We start from the raw sequence: 17,911 nt of genomic DNA, 5'->3' as shown, positions 1-17,911 counted from the left end.
GCGGACCCTCACCTTGCGCGGCCCGCGCCCCTCGCCCCTCCCCTCCCGACCCCGCGCTCCCCACCCCCACCCCGCCCCCTCCTCCCCGCCGCTTTCGGCTGGGGTCTGGGGCTGCTCAGCCGCCCGCGGAACTTCCTCTCTTGCAAACCGAGTTTTCCTCCTCCCCGCCTTTCCCGGGCTCCCGGCCGTCCTCCGGGGGATCCTGAGCGCGCGTGAGCGGCCGCACCGAGCAAGCGGCACGGCCGGGGGCGGGGGCCAGGGGCGCCGGCTGGGGCCCGCGATGGCGGGGGCCTGGCTCAGGTGGGGGCTCCTGCTGTGGGCAGGGCTGCTGGCCTCATCGGCGCACGGCCGGGTGCGGAGGATCACGTACGTGGTGCGCCCGGGCCCCGGCCTGGCGGCGGGCGCCTTGCCCCTGGGCGGGCCCCCGCGCCCGCGGACCTTCAACGTCGCGCTCAACGCCAGGTACAGCCGCAGCTCGGCCGGCGCCGGGGCCCCCTCGGAGCGGACTCGGCGCACCAGCCCGCCCGGCGGCGCGGCCCTGCAGGGGCTCCGGCCGCCACCGCCACCGCCGGAGCCGGCGCGTCCCGGGGGCCCCGGCGGGCCGCTCCACCCCAAGCCCGGCGGACACCCGGCGGCCGCCCCGTTCGCCAAACAGGGCAGGCAAGCGATGCGCTCCAAGGTGCCGCAGGAGACTCAGAGCGGCGGGGGCTCGAGGCTGCAGGTTCACCAGAAGCAGCAGCTGCAGGGGTAAGCCCATACGCCCTCTCCCTCCTTCCTCGCGCGCGCTGCCCGCGCGGGGACACGCGGGGTCCGGCCCCGCGGTGACCGCGGGTATCGTCTGCCGTGGGTCGGCTGTTTCCTCTCCGCCCGCCTCTGCTTTCCTTCCCGGGAGTGCGGCTGGAAGAGCGGAGTGCGGGGAAGCAGGGGAACTCGAAGCATAAAAACTCCGATCACATTGTTACTGAGCTGCGGGTAAACACAAAAGGCATTTCTGCCTGGGGCGTAACCTACTGTGCGCGAACCAAACTACTCCTAGAAGATGGGCGTAAACATGAAGTCACTACAGCTTAATCCCTCATCATCAATTAAACTTCCCTTTGCAACTCAGTTTAAATTTTATTTTTTTTCTGAGCTAGTGGAAAAAAAGTTTGGAGGAGGGCTGCCTATAAAGATCCAGCCTCTGTTCTGTAACCTAGAATTTTCAGCATCCTAGTAATTGTGGGCTTGGCTTCCCTGCACCTGTGGGGTCTGCTTTCCCTGGACGGGGATGTTTTAGCATTGACAAGAATTTCAGTTCAGTGGTTTCTGTTATTGGGCTTTCCTAAACATCCTCCCTGCCCCCCTCCCCATTAATCATAGGTTGAGGGTGTGGAGGGAAACTTGGTTTGCTTTTTTTTTTTTTTCTCCTTCAGGGGTGGTTCCAGGCGTTGTGATGTCACCTCTGTTTGGACGCCTCTCTCTGAAACTCAGATTCAATTTAAAATGTGGGCACAGATAATATACAAAATACAATTGGCTTTACTTTACTTTTGTAAGAAAACTGTTAGTTTGGACCTTGTTCTGTCTAGTTCCAGGTTGTGCAGGTTTTGATTTTCCCATCCTGCTCTGATCTCCTGTCCTTACCCTTCTACTTGGGCAGCTTTGGGTTGGGCTTCCTGAGTACCTGTTAGGACTCTCTGGAAGCTAGAGGAAGGTGGAAGCAGGAGGCTGGGCTTGCTGGAGTGCCCTGGAGGCTTGGGTTCTCTGGAAGAGGGTGTTGCTACTGCTGGACTCAGGGGTCTTGCTTTGTTTCAGGGTCAATGTCTGTGGTGGGCAGTGCTGTCATGGCTGGAGTAAGGCCCCTGGCTCCCAGAGGTGCACCAAACGTAAGTGTCCGTGTTCCTAGCTACCCTGCACAGTAAGCCACGTGGGTCAGTCCACATGGGGGTGGGGATCACATAGAGGGCATCTGAAGAGGCTAATGCTGCCCTGAGGAAGTTGATATCTGCAGTGCAGTCCACCCAGTTATCTGCAGCCTCATCACCACCTAAGAAGGGCTGGGCCAAAGTAATGACGGTATCCATACCAGTTCATTGGATACAACTGTGCCTTGCATCCAAGATTCCCCTGCACTCAACCTCTGTTACACCCATGGGGGGCTAGGAAGAAAATTCTCACTGGAGGTGTGCAGTATGGCAGAACCAGTACAATTAACTTAAACGTGGATATTGACCAATGAAAAACATTCTTTAAGTTGATGGCAGGAGGGAAATGGTAAGTAGGAGGCCCTGCTCTGGAGTCAGTAGTGTTAAAGCTTTCTGACAATGGCAGTCAGCATCTGCCATCCTCGAGGTCGGTTCCCAGGAGGTAACCACTCTACTGTTCATCAGAACTGACAGGTGGGTTTTCCTGCAGGGCTTCTCAAACTAATACGCATGCTTAGCAGTGTTTTGAAATGTGTTACTGATGCATATAGATTTGAGAACATCAGAAACTATTTCCCCTCTGCGTTGTGAAAGTTTCAATATAGTTTGAGACTACTCTTGACAAGTTGATTCTGTCTGGTGCTAATTGGAAATAAAGAAATCTTATTTCCATTCAGAAAAAGTTAAGCATTCTTAGGTGTTCTCTGCACAGAGCTTGAACCATAAACATGTGGATTAGAATCGTCCAAAATTTTAGTTGCTTACTAGTATTCAGTGTAATAAATCAAATTAAGCAATTTGTCTTATATATGGTTTGGATTTCAAAATACTGGTGAATAAATTAAAAAATTTTTTCTATTACAGTTATTCTGGTGAACTTGTTGAAAGGTGCCTTCCGTCCCTGGAAGAAATAGGATTTTGGCATAGTGACTTCAGTTTTGTAAAGGGCAATGTCCAGACGGGTTATGGTTTGGCTGTGATCAAGGAGTAGTGGCAGACATGAACTCACTAATCAGCCTCCTCATTATGGAACTCAAACCGCTAGATCAGAAATAGTCAGGGTTGTAGGCATTTTAGATTAACTCATAATCCTTCACTTCTTCTTATATTACACTTGACAATAGTGCACCAGTATTTTCCTGAGTTTACAATTGCTTGGGTCAAATTACACGTCCTCTCCTCCCTTCAGTAACTCTGGCTCAAAACCTGATATGATATGGTTTGCCTGTTACATGGAGACAGCCCATCCATGGCAGCACTACTGCTGTGTAAAGTGGGGTATTGCTCGTAAGGAGTGAAAAGAGAGAGCATTCTTTTATAGGTCATGGGTGAGTGCTCCTTGATGCCTGTTAGAGAGAATATGTTAAGACTTTCAAAGAAGTTTCCTTGGTAAGCTGTTCAGCTGAGTGCCCTCTCTGAAAAGATAATAGTAATACCCCATTCTTAGGTTGTCTGGGGATTTGGTGATCCAAAGATGCTCTGGAAGGAGAGTATCCTCGTATTGAGGAATCACTTTATGCTTCCTGCTTCTCCAGATGAGGGGGCAAGGGCATGAGTTATGCCTAGGTTTAGCCAGAGTTGCCCTCTGATGACCCAGAAAAAGATAAGGCTGCAAAAGGCTACCAGTCAGAAGCTGCTGCTGCTGCTAAGCCACTGCAGCCCGCCAGCCTTCGCCGTCCCTGGGATTCTCCAGCCAAGAACACTGGAGTGGGTTGCCATTTTCTTCTCCAATGCATGAAAGTGAAAAGTGAAAGTGAAGTCGCTCAGTCATGTCTGACTCTTAGTGACCCCATGGACTGCAGCCTACAAGGCCCTTCCATCCATGGGATTTTCCAGGCAAGAGTACTGGAGTGGGTTGCCATTACCTTCTCTGACCAGTCAGAAGAGTTAGGGTTGAATAGTTACCATCTGCAGCGTTCCAGAGGATGTTACACCATTGGTTTAGTCTCATAATACCTATTACAAACGCTTCCGACTTTTGGTTCAAGTTATCCTTCCAGCTGCTAGAAGGTAGCCCTTGGACAGCACTGGGATTTATGTAATCAGTGCAACATTAGCCTTCCAGTACTGCCCAATCTGACAAATTAATTCAGGCCCCAAGGCTGGAAGCTTAAATCACAACTCCTTTCAAGAATAACTGTGTTTTTAAAAATGATGTTGTGTTAGGTCAGTGCTCATTCCAAGTACTATATCTGCTTGATGGTAAGTTTCAGTGGGGGAGTTGTGTTTGTCTGGCAGAGCCAGAGATGAGGGAGCCTTTTGCCTTCACGAGGGAAAACCAGGGTTACCACCGATGCAGTCAAACCTGTATCCATGGCTGAACAGTGTGACACTGGGAAAGACCCCTGGCCTTGGGTTCAGGAAACTTGAGTTTAAATTCTCAAGCCTTCACTAGCTGTGTGGCCTTGGGGAATTCATTTGACCTCTGTGACCCTTATATTTTCCTGTCTTGAAAAGACTGTGCTAAAGACTTGACTATTGGGACTTCCCAGGTGGTCCAGTGGTTAAGACTCCATGTTTCCCCTGCCGAGGCTGGGGGTTTGATCCCTGGTCAGGAAACTAAAATCTCACAGGCAGTGAGGCCAAAGGAAAAAAAAAAGTTGACTATTTTGCAGGATTGTTGCTGGTATGAAGGTGAAAGAGAATTATAGGTTTGAAAGCCTTGATGAAACCAGAAGGATTGTTAGAGTTTATTATTGAATTCAAGCCAAGTAAACCTTGTCTCATTTATCTATTATTCAGTTTCCTTTTTTTCCATATGAATGTGTGTGCGTGTGTGGCAAGTTGCTTCAGTCGTATCTGAGTCTTTGTGACTCTTTGGACAGTAGCCTACCAGGCTCCTCAGTCCGCGGGATTCTCTAGGCAAGAATATAGGAGTCGGGTTGCCATGCCTTCCTCCAGGGGATCTTCTTGACCCATGGCTCTTGTGTCTCCTGGATTGCAGGCGAATTCTTTATCCACTGAGCCATCAGGGAAGCCCCTTCCATATGTGTTTCCCCAGCTATTGTCGTCAACTTCTTTTCAAAGAGTGTACATGTGGATCCCTTTTTATAGTGCATTTTTAGAGTAGTTTAGGGTTGGGGGAGGGGGAAATACAGAGAGACTATGGTCAAGGAGTACAAAGTTTTAGTCCCTTAGATGAATAAATTCTGAAGACCTAATGTATAGCAGTGTGACTGTAGTTAACAATAGTGTATTATAAACTTGTAATTTCCTCAGAGTGTTCCCACCACACACAAAAAATGTCAACTGTGTGGTGAGGGTTATGTTCATTAGCTTGGTTGTGATCTTTATTTTATAGTGTGTGCATATATCAAAACATCGTCATATACCCTAAATATATACAATTTTAATTTATCAATTATACCTCAATGTAGATGAAATAAAAAAAAAGGAAGAGATGAAAAAGCCAATCACTTCCATACTGCCTGGCTTTGATTACTGATAAAAAAGAAATAAAGTAAACTGGATTGTTCTGTAGCGCAGAATGATTTATTTTATTTTATTTTATTTATTTTTTTCAACTTTTTGCTAGTAGTTTTATTTTGATTTTTTTTAAATTTAAATTTATTTATTTTAATTGGAGGCTAATTACTTTACAATATTGTATTGGTTTTGCCATACATCAACATGAATCTGCCATGGGTGTACACATGTTCCCTGTCCTGAACCCCCCCTCCCACTTCCCTCCCATACCATCCCTCTGGGTCATCCCAGAGCACCAGCCCCGAGCATCCTGTCTCATGCATGGAACCTGGACTGGCAATTTGTTTCACATATGATAATTTACATGTTTCAATGCCATTCTCCCAAATCATCCCACCCTCGCCCTCTCCCACAGAGTCCGAAAGACTGTTCTATACATCTGTGTCTCTTTTGCTGTCTCTCATACAGGGTTATCGTTACCATCTTTCTAAATTCCATATATATGCATTAGTATACTGTATTGGTGTTTGTCTTTCTGGCTCGCTTCACTTTGTATAATAGGCTCCAGTTTCATCCACTGCATTAGAACTGATTCAAATGTATTCTTTTTAATGGCCGAGTAATATTCCACTGTGTATATGTACCACAGCTTTCTTATCCATTCATCTGCTGATGGACATCTAGGTTGCTTCCATGTCCTGGCTTTAAAAGGAACTTTAAAAAGAACTTTAAAAGAAACTAAATATTTGATTATTTGTTATCTCTAGTTATCTTGGTGTAAAGCTTGCTGTTTAGATGGAAAATACTCCCCTAGTTCAGTTCAGTTCAGCCTCTCAGTTGTGTCCGACCCTTTGCGACCCCATGAATCGCAGCACGCCAGACTTCCCTGTCCATCACCAACTCCCGGAGTTCACTCAGACTCACGTCCATCGAGTCAGTGATGCCATCCAGCCATCTCATCCTCTGTCATCCCCTTCTCCTCCTGCCCCCAATCCCTCCCAGCATCAGAGTCTTTTCCAATGAGTCAACTCTTCGCATGAGGTGGCCAAAGTACTGGAGTTTCAGCTTTAGCATCATTCCCTCCAAAGAAGGCATTCATAAATTGAATGGAAAAAATTCTGATACCGGTTTTTGTGACTACAACTACTTTGGTAAATACTAGTGAAATTTAGGCTGCAAAAGAAATCGGTTTGTGGTCTCTTTCCCCTCTCACTTCCTCATTATGCTGAGACTGAACAAGTACACTTGGGTATGTTTGTTACACTTACAAATACCAAAGGCAGTGGCACATCAACATCAATTTTCCTGTTAAGATAGTAGTCATCATATAATTAACACACTGTTGTAAAATGACTATACTTCAAATAAAAAGGCGTCCTCATACAGTGTGTATACAATTTGAATGTGCACATTAACGCCAAGGATGCTAATTGTCAATTCTATTTTGAGTATAATTGAAAGGATTTAATTGAAGAATTTAAATTTGTAGAGGCTGTTTTCCAGTTGATACAAAAAAATGTTTCTGCGTAGGAGATGGGATATGTTTATGTTGTTCAGTTTGCTTAATCTTGTGAGGAAAACGAGGTGCCCCTTCGAGGCAGACTGGATTGATTTTAGCTGATTGAGACTGAATTTAAACGGGCAATGGACAAATGCTTCTGCAGACTGAAGATTTAGCGAATCTGAAATTGCCAATCAGAGAGATGTGAAACAAGCAGCCGCAGACCCACACTGGCAGAGAACAGTTGTGGGTGTCCACAAGGGCGGCCCTGAGGACTTTGCCACCCAGTCTCCATGTAGAGATGCCTTATTGCATATTAATGCTGCTCTTGCAAATGCCCTTTGTGTATGGGTCTCTAGGACTTGAAATCCCAGCACGAGACATGGCATTTTAGTTATTAACATGGAGTGGCTAGGGCTTCCCAGGTGGTGCTAGTGGTAAAGAACCCGCCTGCCACTGCAGGAGACATAAGACATGGCGGTCTGAGCCTTGGCTTGGGAAGATCCCCTGGAGGAGAACATGGCAACCCACTCCAGTATTCTTGCCTGGGGAATCCCCATGAAGAGAGAAGCCGGGTGGGCTACAGTCCATGGGGTCACAAAAGAGTCAGACAGGACTGAAGTGACTGAGCATGCACACGTGCACGGAGTGACTGCTAAGAGTGATGTCCATTTTGGCCAAAGAAGATGGCACTGCACCTTTTTCTTTCCAAGGGGTTCACATTTATTGGGAGGGATTTAACAGGTTTTTTTTTTTTTTCTTTCCCCATTTTTGCATTTTTTTTTCCCTCTGCCTAAATTGAACCCACCCCCTGCTGGTTGTTCCAATCTTTTTGTCCCCCTCTCAGTGTAGGTGCAGGCCAGAGAGAAACCCTGCCAGTGGGCTCGGCTTTAAAGAGGAGACCGGACTTGGGAACAGACAACACAAAAGAAGAAAGGCGAGATGAGAGTGAGGCCGGGTTGGCAGAATGAGGTGGACTGAACAGGAAAGACAGCAGATCTGAATCCAAAGCTGGTGCCTGGCACAGGGCAGGCCCTGCCTAAATGCATGGATGGTTCTTTCATTTATTTAATGGGTATCTGTTGAGCTTTTACCGTGTGCCAGGGTCTATGAATAGAGGAGAAATGCAGCCAGCTGTAGGGCGCGCAGAGTCTGTTTTTACTCACTTAACTCATGGCACATCAAATGACTTGTTCTCTCCTTAGCAAGAAACAGAAAATCGATATTCCGTTGCTTTTCCACTGGCATTCAGCCCACAGTGCTTTGGAGGGAAAAAAAAAGCCGACTCTAGACATTTTCCTTAATTATATACAGAAGAGGCAGAGTCACGCATGCCCTGATGCCTGGAGCTGTGGGCATCGAGGGCATCGTCCATGAGTGTGTGGAACCACCCATGAGTGTGCAGTGTGGCTGGAGTACCAGGTGACGGAGAAGCTCCTGTGCCTCTTGGCTCGGCATTGTGCTGGCTAAGCGCGGGAGTCGGGCCTGGAGTGATCACACATTTTTCGTCAGCCTGCTATGGCCATTGACAGCTGCCTTGCCGGTAGATCTGCCGTGAGGTTTACTGTGGCAGCTGCTGGGAGGGCGGCCCCGGCCCCAGTGCAAGGAGCAGGGGCCCAAGGGTTGGCTGGAAAAATCTTGTCGTGCGGCACAGACAGCCCGGCGAAGGGAGAAGGACCCAGAGGTCAAGTTCACACTGGGTCAAATATGTGTTCTCAGCACTGGTTAAAACAAACATTTAGGAACCATAAATTCTGGGCTGCGATCATACTTAAACCTTCGTGGCGAAGCCCTGAAGCCCCCCGGGCCAGCCTGTGCACCCCGTCCCTGCCTGGCAGGCGTTAGGGAACTGTTTCTCTGTCCAGTGAACCCTGGGCCCTTCGGAAGCCTGACTTGTTGAAAGGACCTTTGGCCACCGCAGGAGTTTGCTGTTTCTAACCCTATTATTTGTTGTCTTGGCTATTCCAAACAGACCCACACATGTTTGGGAGCTCGAATTCAGTTTTCCTAAAATGCAGATTTTGCTTCCAAGTGCTTCCAAGTGATGAGCACGGTGAAGTGCAAGGGCGGTGTTGCCACTCTGGCCACAGGGAGCAAAATCAGAGCAGAAACTGAAGATCTGCGGCTGAGAGAGGGCGATTTGTGCACATTTGTGCGGTTCTTTGGAGCCTGCAGAGGGCATTCCATTTCTTTTACTTAAAAAAAAGAAAGAAACGCTTTATGAATTTGCGTTTTATGCTTGTGCAGGGATCATCCTTATCTTTGTGTCTTTCTAGTGTTGGTATATGTGCTGCCAAGCACTGGAGAGCATTCCTTGACCTCCACACCCGTGGGGGTGTAGGCCAGGCAGGCATGATTTATTACCCTGTTTAAGTGGGGGGCAGGGCCCAGCCCCCACCCAGCTCTATGGCTCTTGGTTTGTTGTTCTTTCTGCTGCTTCCTGGACAGCCCGATGCTGCAACCTCTCTCCTGAGGTCTTGGTCTTGAGCTCCCGTGACAGCCCTCCCTGCCTTGGATGGACTTTCCCTGCCAGAGCTCACTGTGAATTCCCTAGCCCATAACAAAGTACCGCCAACAGGGTGGCTTAGAACAACAGGAATGAGAGCTCTGGAGGTTGGAGGTCCAAAATCAAGATGTCAGAAGGGCTGATTGCTGGTGAAGGTGTGAGGGAAGATCTGTTCCAGGCCTTTCTCCCTGGCTAGCAGAAGGCCCTCTTCTCATTGTGTTTCTTCACCTCATTTTCCTTTAGTCTATGCATGTCTATCTTGAGGTCCAGGTTGCCCCTTTTCATAAGGACACCAATCATATCAGATTAGAGCTCACCTCAATGACCTTGTTTGGATGTGATCACCTCTGTAAAGATCCTAGCTCTAGATAAGGTCACAAGGAGTTGGACACTACTGAGTGATTGAGCACCACTAGATAAGATCACATACTCAGGTACTAGGGATCAGGACTCTAGTTCTTTGTGGGGGGAATCATTCAACTCAGTTGAATCCACAGATGCTCTGCACCTGGGCTTGGGAAGTGGGCTACTTAGAGCCCTGGGCCATCCCCGAGGCACTTGGGGATTCCCTTGCAGTGACCCGAGGGTGGGTGGGTAGAGGCTCAGTTGGGACCCTCCCCCTCAGTCTGACTGTGGATCGAATGTGCCTTCTTCCCTAGTGCAGAAGCTTGGGCTGCTTCAGGGAGCAGGCAATGTAAGGAACTGGCCACTGGTGATTTTGGTTACACCTCTGGCCTTTTCCACTTGGTCTGCTTTAAAGAGATTCTGCATATAGGGTTATTACACCCAGTTTTTCTTTAGTTAGTTGAATGATAAATACATTTAAAAAATGATTTATTTTTGGCTGTGCTAAGTCTGCATTGCTGCATGCGAGGTTTCTCTAGTTGCAATGAGTGGAGGCTACTGTCTAGCTGCAGTGTGCTGGCTTCTCATCTCGGTCGCTTCTCTTGTGGTGGAGCCCAGGCTCTAGGTTCAAGAGCTTCAATAGTTGCGGTGCACGGGCTCAGCAGTTTTGGCTCATGGGCAGGCTCTAGAGCGCAGGCTCACTAGTTGTGGCACAAGGGTGTAGTTGCCACGAGCCGTGTGGGATCTTCCCGGGCCAGGAATGGAAGCCATGGCAGGCAGATTCTTAACCACTGGACCACCAGGGAAGTCCCAATACGTGTATTTTTATAAGAATTGGAAATTTGCAAAAATTGTTAATGATAAAAAATTGTTAATGGTGGTTAAATAAAGTGGTTTTAAAAAAGATTTAAACACTTTGGAACATGTTGGGTGCTTTATTTCTACTAAGTGTTTTATTTTTAATTATAAAATATTTTAAATACACAAAAATGCAGACAATAATACATCCAGCCCTGCTCATTGGGCTCATGTTTTTAAAACCTCCCTGACGTGGTAATTAAGCACAATGATTTATGGATAAGGGAGAGACGAAGGTCTTATCTTGCCTTCACTGCATGTTTTACTAATGATGTTTCCTGTCTTCCTAGTGGAGAGAAAACAGTACATAATTTGTTGATGTGACCCAAAGTGGTTGTTTTGGTACTTGTGGAAAAATACAGAGCTGTGTTTGTATACGCTTTTGTGCACCTATTTGCCTAGCTTATTATTAAGGGTGAACATTTCATGTAGGCCCAGTCCTTTGGGCAGTGAGCATGTGTGTGCACACTGTCATTTAGACCCAAGACAACATGAAGAAAATGCTGTCTGTTACTCCCCACCATACCCACCTTTTTGCCTTCCTCCTCTTTCTCTCCTTACTAGGCCAGAGTTTTACTTGCCCTGAACTAGAGGTGGTGGAGTGCCTTGGTTACAAGTTCAGTCTTTGGAGCTAGAATATAAGGCACCTAACTTGATGTTAACACTTTGCCAACACATCCTCACTCTGATCTTGGACTTGACCTTGCCCCTCGTGGGCACCCCAGCCTTTTACACGCCCCTCTTGGTGTTTCGCAGATGCCCTTTTCTTCTGGAGGCCCTGTTCTTCTGTTCTTCTTCTCTCTTCCCCTTTTCTGGAGCACTCTGATTGCACTCTTACTTCGCTCTGGGTATGGCTGGACCAGGTGGGAGAGGCATCTTCCCCCACCATCCACGTGGACCTCCTGGGAAGCAGGATTTTTTATATCATTTTAAGTACCCAGGCTCCCTTCCTTGCTGTAGGACATATGCTAACTGAATTGAGTAGAATTGAATTGAACACGTATCTCTGATTTTGCTGTGTTGTAAATACTCTCCTCTAAATACTACATAAAGAATTCCACTTCCTTTTCTGTCTCCTCTCACCTTTGGGTGGTAATTCCCCTTTGGTTTTCTTTCCACTATATATTTCTGTGTGTTTATCCCTTGCCCGACAGACACTGCTTATTATGACAGCTTTTCAAGGGCACACCACCTTATTCCATTTCTTCCTGCTTCTCTGAAGGCTACCCTGGCATGGCCCAAACCCTAAGACAGCTTTTCCTTTCTCACTGCCAATTTTAGAATCTTTCTGCTCAACATCATCTGATAGAAATTTGGGACTAAGTATAATGAATGTTGTATGATTTTCCCTGTAATTTTAGATCCCCAAATACTGCTCTTGGCCAACTACACTAGTCCCTGTGGTTTTTTCACTCCACCACATTTGAGTAATATTGTTGGCACGGACCTAAGTAAACAGTTTGTGAAATGTTGTGTTTTGTAAATTAGGAGATGGATGGGCTGGTTTTTTAATACATGCTCTTGGTTCTGCTCAACCAGAGGAAGGATGAGTTTGGTCAGTGGATGGGAAGACAAATTGGAGGGAGGTGTTTTTAACTGAAGTTGATGTGGTTGATTTACTCATCAATTATTTAAAGGTGAGAACTAAATGGTTGAAGAGGAACCTTCAGAGGTATTTTGGTAATGAATTAAAGAAGCATCTTTACAGAGGATAGAAGATGTAACCAGCAAAAAACCGCTGGAGGAAAAGAAGATAATAAAATAAGGAAAATATAATAATGAGGACCCTTTATCTTTGTAGACTTTAAAATGTTTGTATTTCTTATAAGATTACTAAACAATTCCAATCTCCCTTTCAGTCTTGCAGGAACTTCAGTTTATTATTGTTACTGCTGCTGCTGCTGCTAAGTCGCTTCAGTCGTGTCCGACTCTGTGCGACCCCAGAGACGGCAGCCCACCAGGCCTGCCGTCCCTGGGATTCTCCAGGCAAGAACACTGGAGTGGGTTGCCATTTTATTGTTACTATTATAAAGTAAAAGTAGAATTGCCATCCTTTCACTGATATGTGTTTTATCTTAACACCATCTCAAGTGGACAGTTAACAATTAGCATCTTCAAAATATTTCATTATAAAAGCTATTTAACTCGGCTCAGAGGTACCACCTCACCTTGATGAATCATTTGCTACAGTTGTTCAAGAGTAGGAGGGAATGATGCTGAAGCTGAAACTGCAGTACTTTGGCCACCTCATGCGAAGAGTTGACTCATTGGAAGACTCTGATGCTGGGAGGGGTTGGGGGCAGGAGGAGAAGGGGACAACAGAGGATGAGATGGCTGGATGGCATCACTGACTCGATGGACGTGAGTCTGAGTGAACTCCGGGAGTTGGTGCTGGACAGGGAGGCATGGCGTGCTGCGATTCATGGGGTTGCAAAGAGTCAGACACGACTGAGCGACGGAACTGAACTGAGGGGCACTTTTGACTCTGCCACTGACTGTGTAATTTAAAGTAGATCAGTGACCTAACTCTTCTGAGATTTTTTTCAACCTGGATGAATGAAACGAATGGGCAGAGGGATCATTCATCACCCAGCCTAATTCAGGTCATTCTTGTGAATATCAGGCATACAAATCCTGCATACAAATCCTCTTCTGTCTTACCCTTTTCCACATTGTATCACAGCTGCACGTGTGCATGTGTGGCTGTGTGCTTCTCAGCTGGAATGTGAGCTCCAGCTGTGAGGGAAGGGATCATACCACAACTGTCTTTTTATCCTCAGGACCTAGTAAGTACATGGAGTTTCAGGCAAGGAAGGATGGGATGGAATGTTTGAATGAATGAATGAATGAATGAATGATTCATTTGTTATACTTTCACTCAGTCCCTGTGTGCTAGTTAATGCCTCACAGAAGGTATTAAGTACAAAGAAGGAAAAAAACTAGGGCAGTAGGTTCAAGAGTGGTGGGGGCTGGGAGAGAGGGGTGGAGTAAGGAAAGGTCTCTATAAGGAAATGACTTATGAGACCTGTGTGGTATGAAAGGGTGTGGAGGAAGGGCTTTTTCAGCCAAGAGAACAGCTAACACAAAGGCCTTGGGCTGGGAATAGGCCTGACCCTGTACAGGACTCCAGACGTGAGTTTTGCTGGGTTGTCAGTGAGAGCTAGAGTAATAGGTGGTAAGGGAGACAGGGCTGGAGCCCCAGTCAGGTCTTATGGAAAACCATAAATAGGGAAGTTACAGATAGAAGTGGATTTTATTACTAAGGAATAAACACAGTATAGGATTTGGTATTTTTCATCACTAGTTAGAAAGCATGGAAAAAGAATTTTGTTGACCTTTGTTAAAAAAAATTGAAGTATAGTTGATTTACAATGTTGTATCAGTTCCTGGTATACAGCAAAGTGATTCAGAGATACACACATCCATTCTTTCTCATATTCATTTCCATAGTGGTTTATTCCAGGATGTCACAAATAATGCCTTGTGCTATACAATAGAACGTTGCTGCTCATTTTCTCTATAGTAGTTTGTATCTGCTAATCCCGACTCCTAATTTACCCCTCCCCACCCCCTTTCCCCTTTGTTAATCATCAGTTTGTTTCCTCTGTCTGTGAGTCTGTTTCTGGCTTGTAAATAAGTTCATTTGTATTAACATATTTATTTCCACATATAAATGCTATCGTGTGATACTTGTCTTTATCTGTCTTTCTTCATTTAGTATGAAGTGCAGTTTCCAGGCCCATCATGCTGTCATCTACTGATGGACATTTAGGCTGTTTCTGTGTCTTGCCTATTGTAGATTGTGTTGCTTTGAACACTGGGCTTCATGTATCTTTTTGAATTATAGTTTTCTCTAGATATAGGCCCAGGAGTGGGATTGCTAGGTCATATGGGCACTCTAGTTTTAGTTTTTAAAGAAACCTCCACACTGTTTTCCATGGCTGCACCAATTCACATTCCGACAACCGACAGTGGAGGATGTTTCCCTTTTCTCTTCACCCTCTCCAGCATTTGCTATTTATAGACTTTTTAATGATGGACATTCTGACCAGTGTGAGGTGGTACTTCATTGTAGTTTTGATTTGCATGTCTCTAATAATTACTGATGTTGAGTATCTCTTCATGTGCCTATTGACTATCTGTATGTCTTTTTTGGAGAAATATCTAGGTCTTCTGCCTATTTCTTGATTGGGTGGTGGTGGTTGTTCTGTTACTGAGTTTGTGTGAACTGTTTGTATATTTTGGAAATTAAGTCCTGGTTGGTCACATTGTTTGCAAATATTTTTTCCCATTCCATGATTGTCTTTTCATTTTGTTTACGCCGTGCAAAAGCGTGTCAGTTTAATTAGGTCCCATTTCTTTATTTTTGCTTTTATTTCTGTTGCCTTGGGAGACTGACCTAAGAAAACATTGCTAGGTCAGAGAATGTTTTACTTACGTTGTTTTCTAGGAGTTTTCATGTCGTGTCATATTTAAGCCATTTTGAATTATTTTTGTTTATGGTGTGAGGGAGTGTTCTAACTTCATTGATTAACACGTGGGTGTCCAGCTTTCCCACCACCACTTGCTGAAGAGACTGTCTTTTCTCCATTGTATATTTTTGCCTCCTTTGTTGAAGATTAATTGATGGGGTGACTGGGTGTGTGGGTTTATTTCTGGGCTGTCTTCAGTTCCATTGACTGATATGTCAGTTTGGGGCCAATATCACACAGTTTTGATTACAGTAGTTTTGTAGCATTGTCTGAAGTCTGGGAGGGTTGTGCCTCCAGCTTTGTTCTCTTTCCTCAGGATTACTTTGGCAATTCTGGGTCTTTTATGGTTTCATATAAGCTGTAGGATTATTTGTTCTAGTTCTATGAAAAATGTCATGGGTATTTTATAGGAATTAATGCAATTGAATGTGTAGATTGCTTTGACATTGTGGCCATATTGATGATGTTAAATCTTCCAATCCAAGAGTATGGGATCTGTTTCCATTTCTTTAAATGATTTGAGTTTCCTTTATCAGAGTTTCATAGTTTTCAACATGCAAGTCTTTGACCTCCTTGATCACGTTTTTTTCTTAATGTGCTTTTAAAAGAGATCATTTTTTAAATTTTCCCTTTCTGATATTTTATTGTTAGTGTAAAGAAATACAGCAGATTCAATCATTAATTGAAAAATAGGGTTTTAAATAGAATTTTTAATCCCCTTTATTGCTAATCGTATTGATGAGAAAAGCGGCGTATGGAAGAGTGAAGTACCCAAGGTCACACCCAAATTATGGTCACAGTCCAACTGCCTGTGTTGTACCCAGATCTCCAGACCAGCCCTGTGCTGCCTGAACTTCCATGCCTCAGCCAAGCTCTGCCAGAAGATAACACGCTCACCAGAGCCATGAGGCTGAGACTTAGGATGAAAGTTTGAGTATCAAAAAAAAAAAAAAAGTCTCTGGTATGTTAACTGCTGTGTTAACAATTAGGGAGATCTTCACGTGATACTAAATAAAAAATAAAATGTTAAATCCTTCAAAAAGTTTAAAGGTAAAAATCCCAATCTTGTATTGTAGGAAATTCACAGAGAGTGGTTAGGATGTATTATAGTAAGAGTGTAAAATTTTAGCATTGCATTTGAATTCTGTTCTTCAGTGCCCCTTCTCCCCTCAATCTAACATACAGATTTTGGGGTGAAACTGAAGTAGGTACAAAGGCAACCTGGGTGATTTTGTTCCTCTTTGTAAATGAGGTTAATAGCACCCATTGGCTACATCTCCCATTTTGTAAGTGAAGATCAAATAAAATGAGGTTCATGAACATACTGCACAAAAGAGCCCTATAAGTATAAGGTGATGTTAAAATGATTTCTGTTTTGTGAACATTTTTCAATTGTTAGTGAAAATTGTTTCCTGTAATGTGTTGGTATAATTCTTGTCTTGAAAGTGAGAAGGCTTAATGTATTTCTTAAGTTTTGGGGGATCACAGAGCTTGTGTATCACGTCTTTACATTGATCATCTGTTTACCAATGATTTATAGTCTCCGGGGGGCAACTCCTAAAAGTTGGCTTGAAAACAGGCAAAAATACCTAAATCGCCACTTTACTACCCTTACCCACAACGCACAATTGATTTGCTTTATTCTCCTAAAGGTAGAGTGCAGGCAAAGACAACCCTTCTTTCACGAAAGCTCTGTTTCTTTCTTATTGTGATAATGAAAAGGTTGTGTTTTTAGTCCAAAGTTTCTCAGTAATCAGAGGTGAAATAATACAGATGATAAGTTAAATGACAGGCAGGGTCCCTATTTTTGTTTTACTTTTTATCGGTTGGGAAGTTGGCCTCCGCAGCATTTCTGCATATACAATAGACTCTCAGTTGCTTGATTAATAAGCATTACAAGTCACATTTGTTTTGAGGCAAAGACCAGCTGAAATTCATTTAACTCAGTGGCAATTGAGATTATGTTAGTAAGCCATTCCTTTTGTTAGGAGAGAATGTATATTATAGCAAACCTCCTGGATGAGGGTTTTTAATGCCCACTGTTGAATGTTTGAGAGCCTTTCTCTGGTACAGTTGCCCCATACCTTCCTGTAATAGTCTGCCTGAATGGCATGTCACAGACCTAGTGGTTCTCAAAGCGTGGTCCCTGGATCAGGGGCAGCAGCATCACCCAGGAACTTGCTAGAAAGGCAGACTCTCACGCCCCGTCCTGGACTCACTGAATTAGAAGCTCTGAGGTTGGGACCCAGCACTCTTGTTTTAATGCACACTCCAGGGGGTGCCGATATAGCTATGGTTTGAGAACCACTGCTCTGGCCAAACCCACTTCCACCTCCTCCCTTTCTGCGTCCCCGTCCCCTCCCTCCTGCACCCCTCCATGATCCTCCATCATGCACCCTCTCCTGATCACCTATGGTGGGGAGGAGTCCAGGGAGATTGGCTCCTGTGGGCTCCAGGCCTTGGGGACTGGAAGCTTGGGTTTTCTCCTCTGCCCAAGGGCCTGGAGACATTCCTTCATCCCAGATGGGAACCTCGGACCCGAGCAGGCGCCGCCATGCACACGGCCACACAGTCTGTTCTGCACAGTCACCGAGGAGGCTTGGAAAAGCCATTTTTGCTGCTCCGTGAATATGAGTTTTGTATCTTTGGGCCTTCCTAGTTCTCTTCTTCACTGTGGATGGTACTAAAATCACACTTCATACTCTTCAAAGCTACATTTATCAGCTTTGTGGGTACACAGGCCCCCTTTGCCTCACACCCCGCTGTGGAATGTGTAAGAAATGTGGGTTGTGGAATGACTTTTTGATGAAATAGAAACAGACTCACAGATGTAGAAAACAAGCTTATGATTACCAAAGGGAAAGGGGGTGGGGAGGGACAGATTAAGAGTTTGGGATTA

General features: G+C 45.3%; 1 protein-coding gene and 1 pseudogene across 6 annotated transcripts in view; one reads left to right on the top strand and one right to left on the bottom strand.

Annotated features, from left to right (window-relative positions):
- The first annotated feature begins 280 nt into the window (after positions 1-280).
- LTBP1 (latent transforming growth factor beta binding protein 1) overlaps positions 281-17,911 on the top strand; it is a 456,525-nt gene continuing 438,894 nt past the window's right edge. For 3 of the 6 annotated variants that reach the window (XM_068988396.1, XM_068988377.1, XM_068988386.1), the window contains exons 1-2: positions 281-747; positions 1,795-1,865. In XM_068988396.1, coding sequence (XP_068844497.1) covers positions 281-747; positions 1,795-1,865 — 538 coding nt within the window. The remainder of the gene's footprint in view (positions 748-1,794; positions 1,866-17,911) is intronic. The other 3 variants (XM_068988420.1, XM_068988404.1, XM_068988413.1) reach the window with 1 other exon arrangement.
- On the bottom strand, positions 9,034-9,132 carry LOC138093708 (U6 spliceosomal RNA; annotated as a pseudogene).

This window comes from Capricornis sumatraensis, chromosome 1 (genome assembly GCF_032405125.1).
Source record: "Capricornis sumatraensis isolate serow.1 chromosome 1, serow.2, whole genome shotgun sequence".
NCBI lineage: Eukaryota > Metazoa > Chordata > Mammalia > Artiodactyla > Bovidae > Capricornis > Capricornis sumatraensis.
The sequence above is the reverse complement of the archived record's forward strand: the minus strand, read 5'-3'. Positions and strand labels throughout refer to the sequence as shown.